Below are 21,750 nucleotides of genomic sequence, written 5' to 3'. Positions count from 1 at the left end.
GCTAATGACAAGGTGAACTCGTCATGAGGCACAATGAATCTGTGCTCATGACAAGGTCAACTTGTCATGTATAATGGGGAACATAAATCTGTAGCGCAGGAGGGGAAAACCCCTTAGCAGCCAAGTGGTTAAAAAGCCTCAATTGCCGGGGGGCTTGGCGGGAGGGTAATCAACATGCCAATTGAATTGAGGAGAGGTCCGGTATGAATGGCCATGTGACAGAAGCATATCCATTGAAGTTAGATGTTTTTCCCAAGTTGCCTCTGAACTGTCTATAGTTAACGATATCCTGGTAAGGGAAGACAAATTTGTTCCACCCGAGGGCTTGAGAATCAAAATTATCTCCCTGGCCCATGAAGGGCACTTAGGTATCTCAAGCACTGTTTGCAAAATTAAAGAAACTTATTGATGGCCTGGTATCGACATACAAGTCAAATCCTTTGTGGATAAATGTCCTGAGTGTTTATGCTCAGATAAACATTGGCTTACTACCACTGCTCCGTTATGCCCAATTGAATGGCCTAAAGGTCCGTGGCAGAAGTTAGGCTTAGATTTTTCTGCCCGTTCAACTTGCTTGGTAGTGAAAAAAGGTTTCTAGTTGTAATCATTGACTACTTCTCTAAGTGGCTGTCCTTTTCTTTTGTTAGAAGTGCTGACTCTAGTTCCGTCATTTCGTTCTTACAACGTGTATTTTTGATTGACGGTTTGCCTAGGGAGATCATAACTGACAATGGCACTCATTTTGTTTCAGATGAATTTGATGAAAAAAATTGGGACAGAATGTTGTTAGACATATCTTGGTACCTTTGTATAGCCCTGCGTCCAATGGTCTCGTAGAGAGAGCTAACAAATTGATGAAAGAAGGAGTACGAACAGCCATAGCTAACAAGTTGGACGTTTTCAAATATGTGAGTCACAATGTGTGAAGTTACAACACTACACCCCATTCCACCACTGATGTTTTCCCTTATGTGTTACTAAGAGGTAGGAAACAGATTTCTCTTCTAAATCCCTCGAATGGTGAATGAAATTGATCTAGCACATAGTCTGGATCTGCAGAAAGGAAGAGAACATGTGAAAGAAAAACAAGCTTTGTACAAAAAGAGTTATGACAAAAGAATGCATGTTAAAGAAACTGCTTTAGCTCCTTGTGACAGGGATCTCATTAAGAAACTTGGTCAAGTGTCTAAATTTACTGAACCGGTCAAAGTACTCAAAGTTTCTAAGATTGCAGTTTTATTACAGGATCGCGGATGGTGGAACCGCAATACTTTAATTAGATTGAGTGATGAACAAGCCAAGATCATCTACCATAGAGTGAAAACTCAAACTGACAATGATAGGTTTGATCTTGGTTATCTTACATATGTTCGCAACAATGGTGAGAGCATTGCTTGTCCTTCTGATTCTGTAAGGGACAGAGATGATGGTAGTGTTACTTCCTATTCAGGTAATTGAAATTAAGTTAATGCAAACGTCTCAGGTAATTTGACTGAGGTTAATGAAAACGTCTTCAGTGGTTCTGGTGATGGCCGATATCTAAGGAATAGTTGCCGTGTCAGAACTGCTCCTTTTCGTTCTAATGATTTTGTGAATTATTGTTGTTATTTTATTATTTAATTTTTTTTGTTATAAGAAGGGGGGTGTAGAGAGTTGTACTATTGTACCATTTTATTTTGCCTTTGCTATCTATAAAGCTGTCATTCATTCTAAAGTGATGCAATGGGAATCCACTAGGTCACTGTCCTCAGCGATTCTAGAACCTTTGTATGCGTATGTAATTTACTGCCTTGATGCCTGGGGGAGCTGTCGTGGGTCCGTACTACTGGAATAAAGTTCTCTTTGAAAACCTACCTGCGGCCTCTACCATTCATTTGAAGAAAACACTTCCTACATTCATCTATAGTCTGCATTAGTGAGACTCTAACCTAGTGAATGTAGTGATGTCACCACTAGCCGTTCTTTCTTTAGCCAATCGCAAGAGCTTGATTAACTTGTGTATTAGTCAAGTGCAGGTTTTGTAGCTCTCAAAGGTGAAACCATATGCCTGGAGAGAAAAAAGACAGACAGTTCTGCCTGACTTTAAATCTCCTTGCATTCTTGCTGATCTCCATGTAAGATGAGGGTGGGTGTGCACTACCATTTGCTTTTAAGGTGTGTGTTCAGCAACTGACCAACTGAAAAGTCACTTTGAGGTCCAATAGATGCAGAAGATTCGCCTTGTGTAGACATGCTGCGCAAGTTCATGAAAATCTTAGCTGGGTAAAATATTCAACATATTAGTCTGCAGATGCTTTTGGATAAATTCCTGTGGAAAGAAAACTACTTGCCATTACTTTGTACACCCAAAATATTAACCTATTTGCAAAGAACTAATGCTTGACACCAGAAAGAGATGTTTAAGTATAAAGATATATTAGAAAGGCACACTTGAAAATAAATACCGGAAAACATTTTAGAAGTGAATTCAGATTTGTAAAACGAAAAAAGAGAACAGTCCCACTTAACAGCAAGGAGTGTATGAAAAGGCCAACGAACATCTGTGGTGATTTAGCCTCTGGAATTTTTTCCCCTGGTCTGTTATCAGCTATCCGATTGGCACATCTGTACCTTGTACGTGTCCTTGATTTGTGCTTGTTCTGAAATATATCACTTCTTCGTGCAATGGCACAGGGTCCTGGCACTAGACACTTTCGCAATACACTCATAGAAGAGCAACAGCCTAGCCTTGGTTCTGCTGTGCACACATGGCTGCATTGTAGTTTACTTTCTGTCTATTCACAGGTTGGGAATTAACACATTTGAAAGGCTCTTGAGAAGAGCAACAGTGCATAACGCACCGAGGTATTAAATGTACAACACACTCTGTAACGGAAACGAATAAAATTGAAAAGAAAACTAAGCATGAGATGATTATCAAATTAGCCCTTTGAGTATTCATAAAGACAAAAGAAAACTCTAAATCATATAACTTTTCTCAAATGCTGTTCAGTTACTAAAAGTCATAACATCAGGAAGGAATCTCCTTAAAAACTGGGGTCTGTCTACAAAGTGTGTGCACGAGAGAAATAAAACTGGGATTGTGCTCTCCTCTAACTGTGATTTTCCCAGGATTACAAAATTTGGTTGTGTTTACAAAATTTGGTTAAGTGTTTACATTAAGACATAGATCTTCTACCCAAAGATAAAAAAAAACAAATAAAGCCCGAATGGAGAGAAATGTGAAATACGCTACCGTTGAAAACAATTTTCTGAGACGTCTCCTGGTCCTCCCCCGGAGTACACCTTTGTTTCCTTTGAGACTTGACATGGGTTTACCTTCCATCACTGCTGAGCTGGAGTCCAAGCCAATAAGATTCTGGCATAGGCTTTGGTCCACCAGTGAGCTTGCCCATTATAGGAATGATCTTGTACACGTTATGGGATTGAATCAACGTGACAAAATTCCCTGGCTGAGCTACATAAAAAAAGAACTGTACCGGTTAAAATTACCTGAATTATGGGAGGTACCTGAATCGGGATGTCAAAGGCTTTCCCGCAAGCGTTTGTTACAGATCCATAAGGAGAAAAGCTTGGACTTCCTCCTGACCTTGACTAAACACGGCACCCTAACCGAACGATTTTTACTTTCCAAAAATTCATATGAATTCCAAGGTTTTATGGATATTATTTACCCAATTTTAGCCAGGAAGCTGTTTATACAGTGGAGGTACGGCACTTTGCCACTTAAATGCTTCACTTGTAACTGGCTTCACGCTGATGACAAAATTTGTCCAGGGTGCAATTCTCATGATGAAGATGAAACACACTTTTTCTTTTTTCGTCCGGCATACCAGAGACCGAGGAAATACTGGTTGGTCCCACTATGCAGGAATCTGGGATTTAGGACCCACATGTATGCGTATAGAGTATTAAGAACCAGCACCCTGCCCCATATAGTTTTTGCAGTGGCAAAATTCATTCATGCTATGTGGCTGATTAGGAAAAAATTGTTAAATGCATAACTGCCGTGAATACTGATCATTGTATTTATCCAACGGATTGTGTTTTCAAATTATTCCATGAACTGTCCTTTTTAATGATGAATTGGTGTCTCTTCTCATCTGACTTGAACAGCCTGGCAAGCAATCTGTATGATGTGTTTTTTTTCTTTTTTTTTTAAATTAGTAATCAATTTCTGGTGTATTCTTGTAACTGCATTTTTCCCTTTTATGAATGTTCAAATGTATGCCTATTGTATCTTTTATGGTCTCTACGACCGAAATAAAGAATTTTTGGAATTGGAAATTCATTACCCTTTATCAATTGTTCTACCGAAGTAGGATGGTAATGGTATTGTCCAACAACAATTCCCAGAAATGGCATGATGCAGATTTGTGGTCAAGGCTCACACCACTAATTTTTAAAACTGGATGTGATTTACAGAGCTACAGCTGTCAAGACTGTCAAGCGACTGCTCACACTTAAATTAGTAAAACAATTCTGTTTAGAAAAAGCATTCTTCAGGTTTTCATTCCAAGAGTCTAGATACTCCCTCAAGCAGTGGTGCAATTCCTCTGGAATGCTAAAGGAGTAAACCTGAAATCGCATGCTATCGCTTATCTTTAAACATGATACATCTGCACTGAAGACCCGAAGAGGCATGAGGGCTAAGCAATTTTCAAACCCTTTCCTTGTATCAAACCAGTAGGAAGCAGGATACCCCAAAAGAACACCAAATATGGTGCATAAGTTCCATTCTTGGCAGTTTACTGTCCCCACAGACACAGTGCCAGGTTTACCATTTCTAAATAGGGTGAGATGACTCAACAGTTCAAAAACGTGTCCCTTGATCTCCTCGGAATGGCATGGTTCACAGACCGTTGGACTTGTCTGGCCTGTCGAAGCATCAACAAAGGCAACAGCATTTCTGTGCAGAGCAGATTCCAGATTCAGCACCGCATTCTCCACATTCACCACAATAATGTTATCTACTATGTCAAGTAGATGTACGTGGTGCTTGATCCAACCAATGAGTTGAAGTTCCTGAAGGAAGTTGCAGAGTGGCACAATCCCAGCAGTGCTATGATCATACAGGAAGGCTGGTTTCAACCCACAATCTACAGCTAGTATTTCAGTGGCAAGGTTCAAGGAGATGGATGGAGGGAAATTCTTCTTCTTCTTCTTCCCTGTCCCAAGATGACGCTGTGCTGCTGCGATCAACAGTGGATAAAAAGCTGCAGACATTATTTGGTGGTTGAAGCAAAAAAAAATGTTTTAAAGTGGCTGTTTCAGTAAACTAATGTAAGAAACAATCTTGAACCCTTATTGAAATAGGCTGCTTCCATGCTCCTGCGATCACTGCTCTCAAATTTGTGAAAGCATTACACCGGTCATTTTGCTTTTCTTATGCTTCCATTCACTAAAAGAAAAAAAAAGAACTATGTATTATTACAAGTTAAATAAATAAGTCACTTAGAATAATTGAACCAAATGTGCGAAGAAAAGATGCACTTGACAAAGTAGTAGATAAATGTCACAAGCAACTGGGAGGTTTTTTAGGAGTTCCAGAATTACAAGGCGCACAGCCAAAGTACCCGTGCAGGTAAGGTAGAGAGAACTGATTTTAAATGGTCAGTACAGGCAATGGGGCGAACGGTAAATCCTCACAACCGCTCAAAATGGACCAAGTTTAGTCCATACGAAACACAAGAAAACCACAATGCCCCTGCACTATACTATTGTGATAATAAAGTTTTTTTAGTCTCAGTAATGTCAATTCAGAGAGTGGAAAAGAACAGATGAACAACACCCAATTCATTTAGATAACTAAACAGTTGTAGACCATGTTAAGACAAAATCGAGGTGTGGAAAGGATCCGTTGTTGGTGCGAAAATTCAGTTTTATTGTTCCTATATGTAGGCCAACACGTGTTTCATCGCAGGGAAACAGACTGCGAATCTTCAGGGCCTATTTGGTGAGGGGCAGCGACCACCCCGTTTTGATATTTATAGGGGATCCAGTGTTGGGAGTATCACATATTACGTGATCGCACACTCCAAGAGACCATCTGAGTCTCAAAAGTTCTGTACAGAGTATATACCGGGAGGAGAGGAATAACAGGTTCCCGGCGTCCTAGGAAAACGGCGCCGGGAACCTAAAGAGGGAGAACTGTAACAAGGAGGTGCACCCGCCTTCTTCGTCCTTAACAGCGTCACTACACAGAAGTAACCTGTTATTCCTCTCCTCCCGGTATATACTCTGTACAGAACTTTTGAGACTCAGATGGTCTCTTGGAGTGTGCGATCACGTAATATGTGATACTCCCAACACTGGATCCCCTATAAATATCAAAACGGGGTGGTCGCTGCCCCTCACCAAATAGGCCCTGAAGATTCGCAGTCTGTTTCCCTGCGATGAAACACGTGTTGGCCTACATATAGGAACAATAAAACTGAATTTTCGCACCAACAACGGATCCTTTCCACACCTCGATTTTGTCTTAACATGGTCTACAACTGTTTAGTTATCTAAATGAATTGGGTGTTGTTCATCTGTTCTTTTCCACTCTCTGAATTGACATTACTGAGACTAAAAAAACTTTATTATCACAATAGTATAGTGCAGGGGCATTGTGGTTTTCTAGTAGATAAATGTCAACCGGGTTTAGCATTACGGTAAATGTACAATTACAGTGGGTCACACAGAATACTCAGACTTGGTCCAGGCTGTGTTACTGTTACGATGCATTTTCAAAGAGATGGGATGCACACCTAATTTTCAGAATTCTTCCCATTTTTTTCTTTTCATCAATGATTGCGTGCAGCAAGGTATGGCGGCCTGCCCAAATGCCACTTAATTCAACAATGATTCCTGTAAATGGGACATGTTTATGCCCCAACCAAACGCACAGCTTTGTGCCGTATTTGCGACATCAAGTATGTATCAGTTTTATCCATATCTTCATTTTTAAACCATCCATTTAATTCAACTTTAAACCATTTTTTCTTTTTCATTTATCCGAATCCACATGCGGTATATGTTCCTTATTTTCTAGTTTCTTGTATTTAAACTGTGCCCATCCGGACCTCGTGAATAAATGCGAATGATGCAAAGCTCATCACAGGCAGCGTTTATTCAATGAAAACCCAATGCATTTCGGGCTGTTTAGAGCCCTTCTTCGGGGGTCGCTAAAAATAATAATAAAACATTTGCCCATTACTAGTCAAATCTCCACTTACACATTTTCAAAAAAAACAGAAGCAAACACAGCCTGAACTACTGTTGACATTATTACAGGATTCCGTTTATACAATGTGAAATATGTTCGTGAAAAACATCCCCATTTAACTTTATAGGCCTAATCCATCCTTCGTTTCACCTGGTTGCAATCTAACCTTCACACTCAACCTCATTAATACATTTCCCTCCCTTCCCCTTTGCCATCCTCTATCCCATAATACTCAACCAGCTTCTTACTGACCTTTAAATTGCCAACAGTGTGCACTGTTAAAACCCCTCGGGCTGTTGTAATAATACCCACTCATAAACACCTTAAATGAAAAGGGGGGGCCCTCGGCCCGCACGCATGGCGGCGCGGCGACCGTCTCACCTCCTCTCCCCTCGGGTCCTTCGACGGTGGGGGCGTGCCCTGGGGGCGCGGCCCACCGCCGATTGGCCGGCGCCCCTCCTGACCCGGATTCAATGGACTGGTTCCGGGTCGGGGGGGGCGGGCGATAGGAGGGGCCACCCGGCCCCTCGGGAATAAGAGGTAGGGAGCGCCCAGGAGACCCCCTTGTCCCTGGACGCTCCCTCGCTGAACGTTGTGCCCCGCGTTCGGGGCTTCTTTGTTTAGTAAATTTTGCCCCTTTCTTTTTTCAGATTTATCGAGCGGTTCCGGAGGATAACAGCGTGGAACCGCGTTGGGAGACCGTAGTCGGCCGGGGACGCGAGGCGGCTTTTTTCCCTTTCTTTTTTTCCCTTTCTTTTACAGGTGAACCCAAGGGTTTACGGAGGAGGGGGAGCCCAGCCGCGTGGAGCCAGCCGCGTCGCGAGATCTGTGCTCGGTGGAGATCATCGTCGGCGAGGGACACAGGGCGGCAACAGCGGAGGAAGGGCCCGGGATACAAGTATCACGAGCTGCGCGCCACCTGGTAGGGTGCACGTCGACCGGACAAGGTATTTGTTGGTCCGGGGGGCATGGACGAGCAGCGGGCCGGTTGCTAGATATCGAGTCAGGTCGGAGTGGTGCTCTTGTGCACGGTGAGGGCGCCACACAGTGTGCCGATGAATGATTACGCGCTTTACAAATGTGGATTACTTGAAGAGCGCTGTGCAATAAGGTTGAATTAAGAGCGGTTTTTGTTCATGCGCACTCAATTTAAACGGCACAATAAGGCCGGGGGGAGCAAATTTATCATAAACCTAGTGAGAGTTGGAGCCAATTTTGCACAATTGTAATTTCGTGTTTATGGCCACAGGGCAGTGTCGTGTTACAGTGCTAAGGAGTGAGGCAGGGTCGACCAGGGCAGCGCCTGGAGAGGAGACTGCTGGTACATGGATGTAATTGTTTTTCACTACTGTATAGCACTGTTAATGAAGTAATTGCCAGTTCATATATTGCATAAAAACGAGGGGGAATTTCTTCAAGTGTTTTCTCTACTATATGGGATTAATTAGTAAGTGAATTGTTGATCAACATTTTTTTTTTTTTAGAAGTGTTTCTCAATACTGTGGGGTATTAATTAGTAAATAACTTTTTGGTTCAAGTAGTGTCTTAAAAGCGCACTAGTAAAGGGAATAAGTGCAAGTCTTTGCGCGGAAGTGTACCGACCTTTTGCATAAGGGTGTTTTTTAAAGTCATTGATACAAGGTGTTTTGGTACCGCACAGCAATTGTGAGGTCACAGGGAGGGTTCAACCGTCCCCTGTATTTAAGTTGGGTTTCCTACAACTTGTTCCTGCTTTCTTACACGGTACTAAGACTTGTTTTCAATTTCAGGCAACTTTAACTACATTATTGGCACATTTCAGCAGACGGGGCACGCAACGTGGTGAGGGCTGTGACCGCAGATCACCATCGCCGGCGAGGATACAGGAGGGGTCGGAAAGAGGGGTACGGGGGGCTGGCATTCATCGCTCCTGGTGGCCGCCGGGTGGGTCTACATTAGGTTTACTCACCCCCTTACATAAGCGGACAAGCCGCTAGTGTTGCGGTCGCCGTTGCATGGTGCTGAAAGCCCCCTGGTGACCCTCCATCTGAAAGGTACACACAGTTGACCTGTTGGGAACTACGTAGGCAGCGGGTAAGCGTCATGCCAGGTCCAAGGGGTGGAAAGAGGGGGTCCAACATGGAGGCTATGATGCGGGCTATGATGCGGGAGATGAGCGACATTAAGCAACAGCTAGGACAAATTAAGGAGCGGGAAGCTCGGTTGGAGGACAGAGAGGGCGAGGCACCGGGCCCGTCCGGGAGACCGATCCGCAAGAGGGTGGCACCAGTGCCAAGAGGGGAATTTGTCACCCCGCAAGGGAAACCTAGGTCCAAAAGACCCAAGGAGGCGGTCCCCACCCCAGGCCCAGTGGATCCGTTACCCGCCGCACCGCCCGCGGTGGTCCCACCCCCGCATGTGCCTACACCCATTGCCCCTGTGGTGCCGGTGCCGGCAGGTCAACCAGTAGACGCTGGGTCTGCTCCCGCTCCGGTGCCCACAATCCCGGGTACAGGCTGGCCACACCCGGCGCCCGCCCTGCCAGCTGTGCCAGGACCACTGGGCATAACCCCAGTGGGACCTGTTGTCCCGGGGGGTAATGTAGATTCAATGCCACCCGAATTGTTATCTCAGTTAACGGCCATGATGCCATGGCTCCAAAAAGGGGGAGCCTTCCCGAATTCTGCAGACCATGCGGCAGAGGCGGCAAGGTTTGTAGAAAAAATCAGATCGGCACCGGTCGCCGACAGTGTTGCATTGCCAATTTCTTCTCCCCTTGCAGGTCCAAGTGTTCCCCAGCTGGACGGAGTAAAAGGGCAGCCGCCCCCGGTGCCCGCACTTGGTAAGGAAGTGGCATTGCCGCTCTTGGGGGACGGTGTGATACCTTCCAGGAGTGAAAATCTAGCTCAGCATGTGTCATTAGCTGTGAAAGAAATGATTTGGGCTGATAAATACGTGTACATTTATTCTTTATTGTTGGATAATAGGGAAATGGAGCAGGCAAAAGCACTGAAAGAGTGGATGCTCCCAAGTGAATGGAGGGCGCAGTGTACTAGATTCAGGGTTGAGGAAAATCTCAATAATTGGATGCAAGCATGGGCTGTTTTCACTGCAATTAAGGCTGAGCGTCCTCCAGATCTGCAGGCTGCATTGGCTTGCTACTCGAGCAGGATTGTGGGGTGGAGTCAACAGTATTCTGGGGAAGCATGGAAGGGTTATGATGTCAATTTTAGGAAGGCATTGGAATTCAATAGATCGTTGCCATGGGACTCGGTAGATTCCATGGCTTGGCACAAACAGTTCTCTGACACTGCACCGCCCCCTCAGTTCGGTGCGGTCAAGGTGTTCACTAGACCGCAGCAGCCCTTTCGGCCCCCCCAAACGAGTGAAATACCTGGGAAATTTAGGGCAGGTGGGCCAGAGAAGAAAGGGGTGTGCTGGGATTTTAATAGGCGTACCTGCACAAGGGCCGCGTGTAAGTTTAGGCATGCATGTTCCTCCTGTGGGCACCCCTCTCATCCAGAAACTACCTGTAGGTCCAAGCAAGGTAACACAGGACAGAGGGGTAGGGGAAAGCCACTATAAGTCAGACAGGTTACGCCCCCCCATTCCAGTGGATGTGGTGGCAATGATTCCATTGTTGAACAGATACCCTGACCACAAAGCGGCCACCCTACTCCAGGAAGGTTTTTCTAAAGGTTTTAGGATCCCGGCCGGGGGATACACAGGCAGTGCGCACTGTAGAAATCAATTATCAGTCAAACACAATCCGGCTGTTGTGGCCGCTAAAATTGACAAGGAGCTTTCCTTAGGCAGGATAACTGGCCCTTTTCCCGCAGTGCCAGTACCCAATTTTGTGTGTTCCCCACTGGGAGTTGTCCCCAAGAAAGAGAAGGGACAATTCAGATTGATTCATAACCTGTCAGCGCCAAAGGGGGCGTCACTGAATGATGCCATTGACGAAGGTATCTGTAGTGTTAAGTACGCCTCTTTTGATCAGGCTGTTACCTTATTGCAGGCCACTGGACCCGGGGCGCTGATGGCGAAATCAGACATAGAATCCGCCTTCCGCCTCCTCCCAGTCCACCCGGCGGACCAGCATCTTTTAGGTTTCACCTTTAGGGATAGGTTCTACATGGATAAATGCATGCCTATGGGTTGTTCTATTTCTTGCGCCTACTTTGAGATGTTTAGTTCATTTCTTGAATGGGCCATGAGACAAGTGACGGGCCATCAAAGGGTCATGCATTACTTAGATGATTTCCTCTTCCTTGGTACAGCGGGTTCTCAGGAGTGCGCACTGGCATTGCAGGAATTTTGCGTGCTCATGCGGGCTTTTGGGGTCCCGCTTGCGCCTGGGAAGACGGTGGGCCCGACCACCTGCTTGGAATTTCTGGGCATCGAGATTGACTCAATGGAGAGATGTTTTAGACTACCTAGGGACAAGGTGTGCAAATTCAAGACATCGCTACAGTTATGCCTCCGGAAGGAGAAGGTCACTTTGCAGCAATTACAGGAGGTGGTAGGGCAATTGAATTTCGCACTAAGAATCATCCCAATGGCTCGCCCCTTCTCTCGCTCCATCGCGCACGCGATGAGGGGGCTGAAGGAAAAGCACCACCGCACGCGCCTATCGTCTGAAATTCGCCAGGATATGCTCATTTGGATGGCATTCCTGGAGGATTTTAACGGTAGGGTGGTCTGGCCCGGCCCGCTCACGACATCGGCGGAGTTGGGACTATGGACTGATGCGGCCGGTAGTGTGGGCTTTGGTGCCATCCTAGGGAATAGGTGGGTCGCTCAACAATGGCCAGAAGAATGGAACACATGGGGTTTGCTCAGCAACATTGGCTTCCTGGAACTTTTTCCAATATGGGTGGCACTGATGGTTTGGCCCGAACACCTATGTAACCAATCAGTGGTGTTTTGGTCAGATAACATGACAGTGGTGGAATGTATCAATCAGCAGGGGGCGCGGTGTCCTTTCATACTTCGTCTGATCAAAGAAATTGTTCTGCGATGCCTTAAACTGAATGCTAATTTTAGAGCCAAACATGTCCCTGGTGTTTTAAACAATGCTGCTGACTCCCTTTCTCGCTTCAAAATGCAGGTTTTCAGGGAACATCTCCCCACAGCAGACCCCTCGCCAGCACACTTCCCAGCAGTACTTTGGCAGATTGGTGCCCCAGATTACAGGACCTCGTGGTCGCTAGCCTAGCCCCCAGGACCAAGACGGCTTACGAAGGGGCGTTTCTGTCTTATTGTTCTTTCTTGGGGCCACAGTGGGAAGTGCTTTGGGCGAAGGAGGATGGGTTTGCAGCCTATTTAGAATGGATGCACAAAGAGGGGCGCTCAGTGGCAGCGGCGACCAGACATAGGGCAGCAGTGTCATTCTTCGCTCAAGCTAGGGGCTTCCGGGATCCCACTAATACCTTTATGATACGCAAGGCTTTAAGGGGATGGCGCCGTATTCAGGGACACCAGAAGGATAAGAGGAAGCCCATGGGGTTGGCCCGGCTAACAGCCTTACTGGGCACGCTGGAGATTGTTTGTAACTCGGAGTGGGAAGTGCTTCTTTTTAAGGCGGCATTCTCCCTGGCATTTTATGGGGCGCTGAGAATTAGTGAACTTGTGGCAGGATCCAAGTCTGACATATTAGGTGGCTTGCAGAAGGCTGGGGTGACGATAAAGGGTGACACCATGTGGGTGATTATCCAGAAATCAAAGACCGATCAAGAAGCTAGGGGTCACACCATAGTTCTGCAACGGGCCCCCGCCAACCCGTGCTGCCCGGTGAGGCACATAGAATCACTCATGGGACTGATGGTCGGTTCAGCAGGCAGGGCGTTGCTCTGTCACGCCGACGGGAGCCCCTTGACCAGGTATCAATTCAGGAGAGTGTTCGAAATAGGGGTTACAAAAGCAGGTCTTGATCCTAGAGATTTTGGATCTCATTCCTTCAGGATTGGGGCAGCAACTGAGGCGGTGGCGGGGGGCCTCCCGGTGGAAAGAGTGAAGACAATTGGGAGGTGGTCATCAGACTGCTATAAACGTTATGTTCGGATTGACATGCTATGATTACTTGTCACTCACGCTTGGTCTCTTTCCGCTCTCTTACAGTTTCTCAGACCTGTTACGCAGGGGAGGAATTTGTCGTCGGGCACCGCCAATATTCATCGGCACGGAGCGGCGAACAGGAAACAACAAAGAACAATGTCTGGATTGTCGGTCATTCATATGTGAAGCGAGCGGAATGTGTCTTCCTGTCAGGTGACAAGAAAGAAAGGGCGGCACAACTAGGGTTGAATATCACGTTCTTTGGCAGAGGAGGGTTGTGTCTTCACGAGTTTAGGGGATTCTTCCATGGGCTGTTAGCACGCCAGCGGTCTCCACCGTCAGTGGTGATACTTCACCTTGGGGAGAACGACTTGGCAACACTGGGCAGGCGCATCTTGATTGAAGAGATTATCTCAACAGCGGGTTGGATAGCTAGGACCTGCCCCGGGTGCACGCTAGTATGGTCACAACTCATACCTCGACTTCAGTGGCGGGGGGGTCATTCGGTCAGGGCGTTGAATCACTCGGTAAAGAGGATCAACACACGGTTGGATAGGTTGTTTCGAACCCCCGTGTTACAGTCAATACCTCATGGGTGCATCTGGGGTCACAAGTATTACTTGAAGGACGGGGTTCATTTGACAGAAGAGGGTAATGTCCTATGGTCTGACAATATCTGGGCTTGGCTAGAGGGCTGGGATAGGAGGAGTGTGTCCTTAGGCAGGGGCTAGAGGGGGAGGCCAGATCGTCGGTTAACAATACTGGCCTGTGGCGGTAAGGTCATTATCGGTGAGCACATATTTGAGGTCTGAGGGGGCGGGCATCATCCTATGGAGGTTCCCGCCCGGGGGGAGGGGCCTGCGGGCCACTCCCAGTACTCCAGGGGCAAGGTAATATGCAAAGGAGCGCGGGTAGGAGTAGTTCACGCTTTCCTTAGGCTGGTAGCCACCCCGCGCCCGTGGACTCATGACGCCACCGGCGCAGAGTAAGGGCCCTCCTTTAGTGGGTAAATGGAGTTTGGGGCGTAGACCGGGCAATTCCCGGGGTAACACTGCGCATGCGCACTTCTAGGGGGGAGGCGCAGCTTGTAGGACCTGACACCGGTAGTGACCCTGCCATATGGCCAGAAATTTACAAAAATCAAGGTAGGATGTTTAGTTTAAGCTAGGAACAACTTGTATTAGAGTTTTGTTAAGGTCAGGCTCTCAAACTTGTTGATAACAATTGTATAACTGAATGTCCTGCTGATTTTTGTATTCATTGTTGATTATGCAATTAAAACCTTTTTTAATTTCATACTTTAATAAATACGGCCGGGCGACTAGCGCCCGCCTTCCAAAAAGTAAAACACGTCTCGTGTCCACGTTCCTGGGTGTTGGGTGCCGGATTGGGGGGGAGGCGGCAGCTAGTCGCTGACCATGTGAAAAGGGGGGGCCCTCGGCCCCCCCGCACGCATGGCGGCGCGGCGACCGTCTCACCTCCTCTCCCCTCGGGTCCTTCGACGGTGGGGGCGTGCCCTGGGGGCGCGGCCCACCGCCGATTGGCCGGCGCCCCTCCTGACCCGGATTCAATGGACTGGTTCCGGGTCGGGGGGGGCGGGCGATAGGAGGGGCCACCCGGCCCCTCGGGAATAAGAGGTAGGGAGCGCCCAGGAGACCCCCTTGTCCCTGGACGCTCCCTCGCTGAACGTTGTGCCCCGCGTTCGGGGCTTCTTTGTTTCCCACCCACCATCCCTTGGTACAAAGTTTAAGCAGCGTTATGTCCGGTTTAATGGTAAGTTTCAAAGGTATGGACCGCGGGTGAGAGTAGGCTGTTGTTGTATTTTGTGATCTGTTGTTAGGACTTTTTCCCCTTTGTAGAGAAGTGATGTGTGAAGTGAACTGTATTTGAAGATATGTGTCTTTAGGCCTTTTTTCCCTTTGTAGCTATACGTTGATATTGTAATTTTGAGTAACATGAATGAACCGAATTGTAATGTTATGCCATGTGTCGTTAGGCCTTTTTTCCCCTTTTAGCTATGCGTGGATACTGTGATTTATTAGCCAGTGTAGTTGTCCTTTAGAATTTTTCCATAGGTCGTCGTATTTATTAGGTATGGGACATGCGGTAAGGTCATTATCGGTGAGCACATATTTGAGGTCTGAGGGGGCGGGCATCATCCTATGGAGGTTCCCGCCCGGGGGGAGGGGCCTGCGGGCCACTCCCAGTACTCCAGGGGCAAGGTAATATGCAAAGGAGCGCGGGTAGGAGTAGTTCACGCTTTCCTTAGGCTGGTAGCCACCCCGCGCGCGTGGACTCATGACGCCACCGGCGCAGAGTAAGGGCCCTCCTTTAGTGGGTAAATGGAGTTTGGGGCGTAGACCGGGCAATTCCCGGGGTAACACTGCGCATGCGCACTTCTAGGGGGGAGGCGCAGCTTGTAGGACCTGACACCGGTAGTGACCCTGCCATATGGCCAGAAATGTACAAAAATCAAGGTAGGATGTTTAGTTTAAGCTAGGAACAACTTGTATTAGAGTTTTGTTAAGGTCAGGCTCTCAAACTTGTTGATAACAATTGTATAACTGAATGTCCTGCTGATTTTTGTATTCATTGTTGATTATGCAATTAAAACCTTTTTTAATTTCATACTTTAATAAATACGGCCGGGCGACTAGCGCCCGCCTTCCAAAAAGTAAAACACGTCTCGTGTCCACGTTCCTGGGTGTTGGGTGCCGGATTGGGGGGGAGGCGGCAGCTAGTCGCTGACCATGCAGTCTGCATGAACATTCTAACGTTCCTCGTTTTTAACTAATGCTGCCTCTACGTCCGGAAGAGTCTGCATAAACTGTAATCCCCACATTTTCTCCAACAGTTATCCCGTTTAAAGTTCTACATGTTCTTAGCGTACCTGCTGTGCACCTTTAAAAGCCTCTCGTCCTCTCCACTTCTCCCATCATACTATTCACCCACTTTTCCTTCCCATTTAACAACCAGCTAAACTCCTCCTACTTCCTACCTATTAACCGAGTGCTTACTTGCTCCTAATTGGCCCCATTACATCACTGTCGTCATTTAAATAAACTCGGTGCCCCACAATGCAATGTCCCAGTCCTCCTGCATCCTAAATAACCATGCTGTTTATATTTATATTACTTAAAACTGTTGCCTCTGTGTCCGTGAGATCTTCTTTCATTTGACACTATAATTCAAATGCTCGTGATGAGCCTCGATGTTTCACCGACAATGTGGGTTACTGTTACTCCACCAATTGGTAAATTTGCATGGCCATTCAGGTACATTTACTACTGGAATGCTTTCACCAGCCTCTAGTTTAAAATCAATAATAAGTGCATCCGTGGGGCTGGATAACGTTACTGGAATCAGGATAGAATTACCCAGCAGTAAAATCATTAAAGGTGGTTAGTGAATAACAGAATTGGAACAACCGATCTGTGCCGAACTTTGCACCTACTGGACTGCTCCTACCTTTGAAGAATATATCTACTTGGAAATTCTCAAAAAGTCTCCGGAGTAAAATGTATACATGCAGAATGTGTACAAGTTTTCAGTTCCTCATAGGAAATGTAACACGAGTGGACATTTGCACATTTAACAAATTTTGTTTCTCCATAAAGAAAATACTCCCCCCCCCCCCTCCCTGCAAACAGCATTTACTCTTTATCCATTATGTGGAAGCAAATTGAATGAAAGTTAATTTGTATTTCTTTCCATGTTTGGAAACTACCTGCAAATTGTTGATGATTACCCACATGCTTAAGTTTCTGTGGGCATTGAAGAACTTTTACAGGTCTACTAACGCCGGAATGCCTACTAACTAATACACTCCTACTACTACTTTTACAATTGTAAAAAGTCCACCATACCAGCATAATTGCAGCACTCGTCAATGCATGTATTGAAAAGTCTGTCATTTCTCATTAACCAGAATCAGGAATTTCTGCCAGCCAATACAAATGTTTGCGCTCATAAATTAATCTTGGGTACAAAAATACTTTAAAAAAAAAAAAGAGAGCCTATGGTAGCTCTGTTTGCAATCATTAGTTACAATCTTTTTGACCTCTAACACTTTTGGATCCATTTGACAAGTCATCCTCAAACCTCTCAAAAAATGAGGAACCACATGGGTTTGATAGGTTTCATGAGTCTAGTAAAGACATTCCAAAACCTGTTTCCCATTTAAAATCCCATAAGCGTATTTCCTCTATGACACACCAAAAACCTCGAGACAATTTGAACCCAAACTTAAACAAGATGGTAGTGTTTGGTCATAATTAAAATACTTTTCTGGTCTGGGGAAATCCGTTCAGTAATTCTGAAAACAACGAAACATGAGAGATGAAAAATGTGTATTAAACTGACAGTTGCAGTCGCACATCTGAATTCTGAATCTAGCTATGTCTTAATGGGACTTGTCAGACTTGCGCAAGCCATGGATTGTAAAAACAATATTGTACAGTTTTATGGGAGCAATGTGGATACATCACAATCTGAAGGAGGGGTGGGGCGATAATCCCAGGGGTGGAAAAATTCCGTGGCGCGCAATAAGCAAATAATAACCTCTAGTGGCAAATCACGATTTGGCTCAAGAAGTGACAACACCTTTTTTATTCCCTAACACACTTTCATTGACTAGAATATTAAGCTATAGTGGAAAGAGGTACTAGTCCATACACCCAGGATCCTAAACAACATCCCTATAGCCATTAAGACTACCCCATCCCTATTCCACTTTAGGAACGAGTTGCATATGCACCTCTTTAAGAACACTACATCATGATGAAATACACTTTTGCTCTCACAAATCAACTATATTTCCAATCATTTATGACTGCATCCTAGCCTTTGACACTGTACAGCTCTCGCCTCCCATTTGGGAAGTCATGCACTATACACAGAACACATACGGGAAACATTGGTTACATCGCGGTGTTCACACCAAAATACCTTTATAACGTGGGCATTACAACGCAAGTCATTACAATGACTTGCGCTGGAGGGGCCTCTAAGCTAAGGAATAGTATGATTTACTATTCCAACACCTTCCCTACTGTAACGTAGGCTGGAGTTGGAATAGTAAATCATACTATTCCCAAGTCCAGCGCCCTCCAACGCAAGTCGTTGTAACAACTTGCATTTTAATGCCTGCGTTGTAAAGGTATCGCGGTGTGAACACCGCAATGTAACGCCGTATATTCAAAATATACATATATACATACATACAATGGTCCTGTGACTGAGCTCCCACCACAAGTCCTTAACTGTTTGACCAAGAAAAGTAAACATGTATCTATGAGGAATCTTGGCTCACCCTTGTATCTTCCTCTATCTCAGGAAATTCCACACCTTTCAGCCTTAGGAGGTAAGTTCCATAATGACAAATAAGCTTTAATGTCAGGGCCATGGTCATCTTTAGCCCTGTAAGTCAACAGCAAACTGCTGCCATCACTGCTGGAGCAACACTTCTGAATGGTCTCAAGCAGACAGGTTGAAAATCATTAGTGCAGCAGGCAGCTAAGAACTCTCACCTCTTCATATCCAAGAAAATTCTCTGCTCGGACTGAGTCAAGTAAAGCATTTTAAAGTATAAACCAGAGATCAATTGTAAAATGGTAGGCGATCTTTTTGATGAATGCGGGTTAATGGGCTTCCCCCAACTAACTACTAGCTACGGCCTACCTAACACAACGTACAGGCAATACCTGGCCCTAAGGCACTGGGTCACACAACTGCAAATTTATTTATTTATTTATTTATTTTTTGGGATTATAAACTTTTATTCGCCATCCATGCACGCACACAGCTTTCCGCCTACAACCCTGGGGCCAGCAGCAAACTAGGATCATGTCAATACAATATGCAAGTCCATTGTTTAAGAAAGGGAGAATGTAAGGAATTGTGCCAAACATTGCACCGGCTTCGTCTGGCCCAGTTGCCTGAGCGTCAAGTAAAACAACAACTTTATTTCGCATTAACGCCCATTCCCCAAGTCATTACCCTCCAGTACTTCGGGAGGGTGAGCTCGGCGTCCTCCAGTGCTGTATTGGCAGTCTCTTGTGGCGCGCGCTGTCAACTACATAGTCCAAGTCTAACTTCCCTAACCCAACATGCCCACTAACCCCCCTTCCCTCCCCCCTCAACTGCCCGTGCGCCTCGTCCTTTGAGCTACTGCCTTCTCAATGTTATGTGTCTCGTGTCCCAGCCAAATCTTCCCGCACCCTCCCCTCCCGTCCATTCTCTCACTCACTTTATGCTCCTAACCCGAAGATCTCCCCATGTGTGCAGTCTATGTGTCCTTGGTCTCTAATGTCAGCGATACCTGGGTGTCCCTCCCGTGCGGCTCCTCCAGGAACAGTGAAATTATCTAGAAAAAAGAGTAGAGAGGCGCACTCAATGAAATTAATAGCTTGAAAAGTCCATAAAATACGTAGATCCTCTGTCGTTTTTCTTAAATGTATTCTTTATTTTCATTTGCATAAAACGGCACAGCCAACGCGTTTCATCCCCAAAATGTGCCTAGGGGATTTCGTCAGGGCTGAAAAGAGACATTTACATGTATAAGTATATAAATTATCTTAAGTTTAAAATAGCTTGCAAAAAGAGACATATCCAAGCTAGTAAATAGAAAAATATAATCTTTACAAAAAGTATCACAAAATTTAAAAAACAAGCAAACCATAGATCCAAACATATTGGACAGAATAAATATCTGCCATATGACAGGGTTAGTTTTCCCCTTATGGGTGCAAATGCTCCCTCACCAGTGCATTTGCAACCATACACCCACTGAAATTGGTGAAAAGGGACACCAGGCTATTGGAGAGATAGATGCCTGGAAAAAGTTGAGTAGGTTTAACATGCATAAAGTTTGCTGTATCCAAGGAGAGTGTGTTTGGTCAAGAGGACCATAGTCCAAGATTCACCAGTATAAACCACCCGTGAAAGTGAAACCATTAAAAAACCATTTTAAGGTGAAAAAATATCCACAGCCTTAGTTGCCCAAAAAGTCTTAGGGTATCACGTGAAAGTAACTGCATGAATATATTCCATGACTCACCATAAACTGAACAGTCAGGATAATGAAGTAATATTAGAGTAGATAGCTCTATCGACGCTGTTATCTGAACTCGATCACAGTAGATCCCAGTATTCTCCTAAATTTAAAGATATAGTATTAAAATATGATTATTAAGTCCCATGATTCCCCATATTGGGGCAAGTTGTCCAGTTTAAATGTATTTTACCAGACAAAATCGAGGTCATACTGTTTATGTTGGGGTAAAATGATATCCCAATATACATGCTGTCCATAACGTTCTATTTGGAATGGACACCTATGTTATAACAAAAAATAAGTACAGGCATTCCACAACCCAAAATATATGGTCCATAGCAGCCTAGTTTGCGACCAAGGGAGACCAAATGGTACCTGGGAAAGATCTGTCACTCAGGTCCAATTAAGATAGGAGTACATGTCCCCCGAGTTGCAGGTTTTAACGGACAGGGTGTCTGTGGTTCCTTGACGCCTAAATGTAATAGACGAGAAAAATGTGTTTGAGGTAATGTACCGCACATACTGGCAGAAAAGGCGACTCAGTTGTCAAAAGCAAAAGTTAAAACATAAAGAGTCATCGAATATGGACTTCGATTTTAAAAATAAACATAGCATCTAGTGCGTGGCCGGCTGATATGACCTACGTTTCTAATAGGTCGGCAATCTTTAGAGATCCAACTCAACCGCCGGTGGTAGAGGAAAACATGATAGTACCTCTACTTACTCGTGACATCTATATAGCGGGTTCTACATTACCCCCCTCCCTCGTCATAGATCACATGCCTGTATGCAAAACCTCCGCTTGTATAAAATTAAAATTAAAACATCCACCCGCTTACATATGATGCCTTAGTAGACCTTCACAGTAGCGGGCGTTCAGGTAAAAGGCTCAAGTGGTGCCTACTCTTCGCGTTGTTGCGGAAAGTACCTATGAAGAGCCAGATACACACAAGTTGCACACACAAGTTGCCACAAATTGCAACCGGCAAATAAACAGCCCCCCGTGGCAAACAAACACCCCAGATCGTATCACGTACCTCTAATATGGTACTCGTACTCCACTGCTCCTCCTCATGGAATAGTGGCAGCGGGGTAAAGCCAGTGAGCGCCATATTTGAAGTAAAGTATGCCGTTCCCATCAATTAATCACGTGGTGTTCGGACCATCCCATTTTGTTGCACGGAGTGCCGTGAACACCGAGGTGGCCATTTTTTAATGGTGGAAAAACGGCATTTTTTGGTGTTTATTTATTAAAACCGTCAAAGTTTAGTGGCGAAAAAGGCGTTTATAGACTGAATTGATATTACAAAAAATCAGTTTAAGACCAGAATAATTATGTATATCGTGGAGGATATAATTTCAATAACGGTATTTTCTTTTTGGGGTAGCGTGGCCATATAGTAAAGTTCAATTAAATCAATTACCACTACTGAGGGGGGAGGGGAGCACG

General features: G+C 45.4%; 1 protein-coding gene across 6 annotated transcripts in view; it reads right to left on the bottom strand.

Annotated features, from left to right (window-relative positions):
• Positions 1 to 2,394: 2,394 nt before the first annotated feature.
• LOC144755505 (UPF0739 protein C1orf74 homolog) overlaps positions 2,395 to 21,750 on the bottom strand; it is a 116,527-nt gene continuing 97,171 nt past the window's right edge. For 4 of the 6 annotated variants that reach the window (XM_078644490.1, XM_078644493.1, XM_078644492.1 and 1 more), the window contains one exon: positions 2,395 to 5,401. In XM_078644490.1, coding sequence (XP_078500616.1) covers positions 4,420 to 5,226 — 807 coding nt within the window. In that variant the 5' untranslated portion in view covers positions 5,227 to 5,401 and the 3' untranslated portion in view covers positions 2,395 to 4,419. The remainder of the gene's footprint in view (positions 5,402 to 21,750) is intronic. The other 2 variants (XR_013594910.1, XR_013594911.1) reach the window with 1 other exon arrangement.

Source organism: Lissotriton helveticus, chromosome 5_1 (genome assembly GCF_964261635.1).
Source record: "Lissotriton helveticus chromosome 5_1, aLisHel1.1, whole genome shotgun sequence".
Taxonomy (NCBI): domain Eukaryota; kingdom Metazoa; phylum Chordata; class Amphibia; order Caudata; family Salamandridae; genus Lissotriton; species Lissotriton helveticus.
This window is presented reverse-complemented; position numbering and strand designations above follow the sequence as displayed.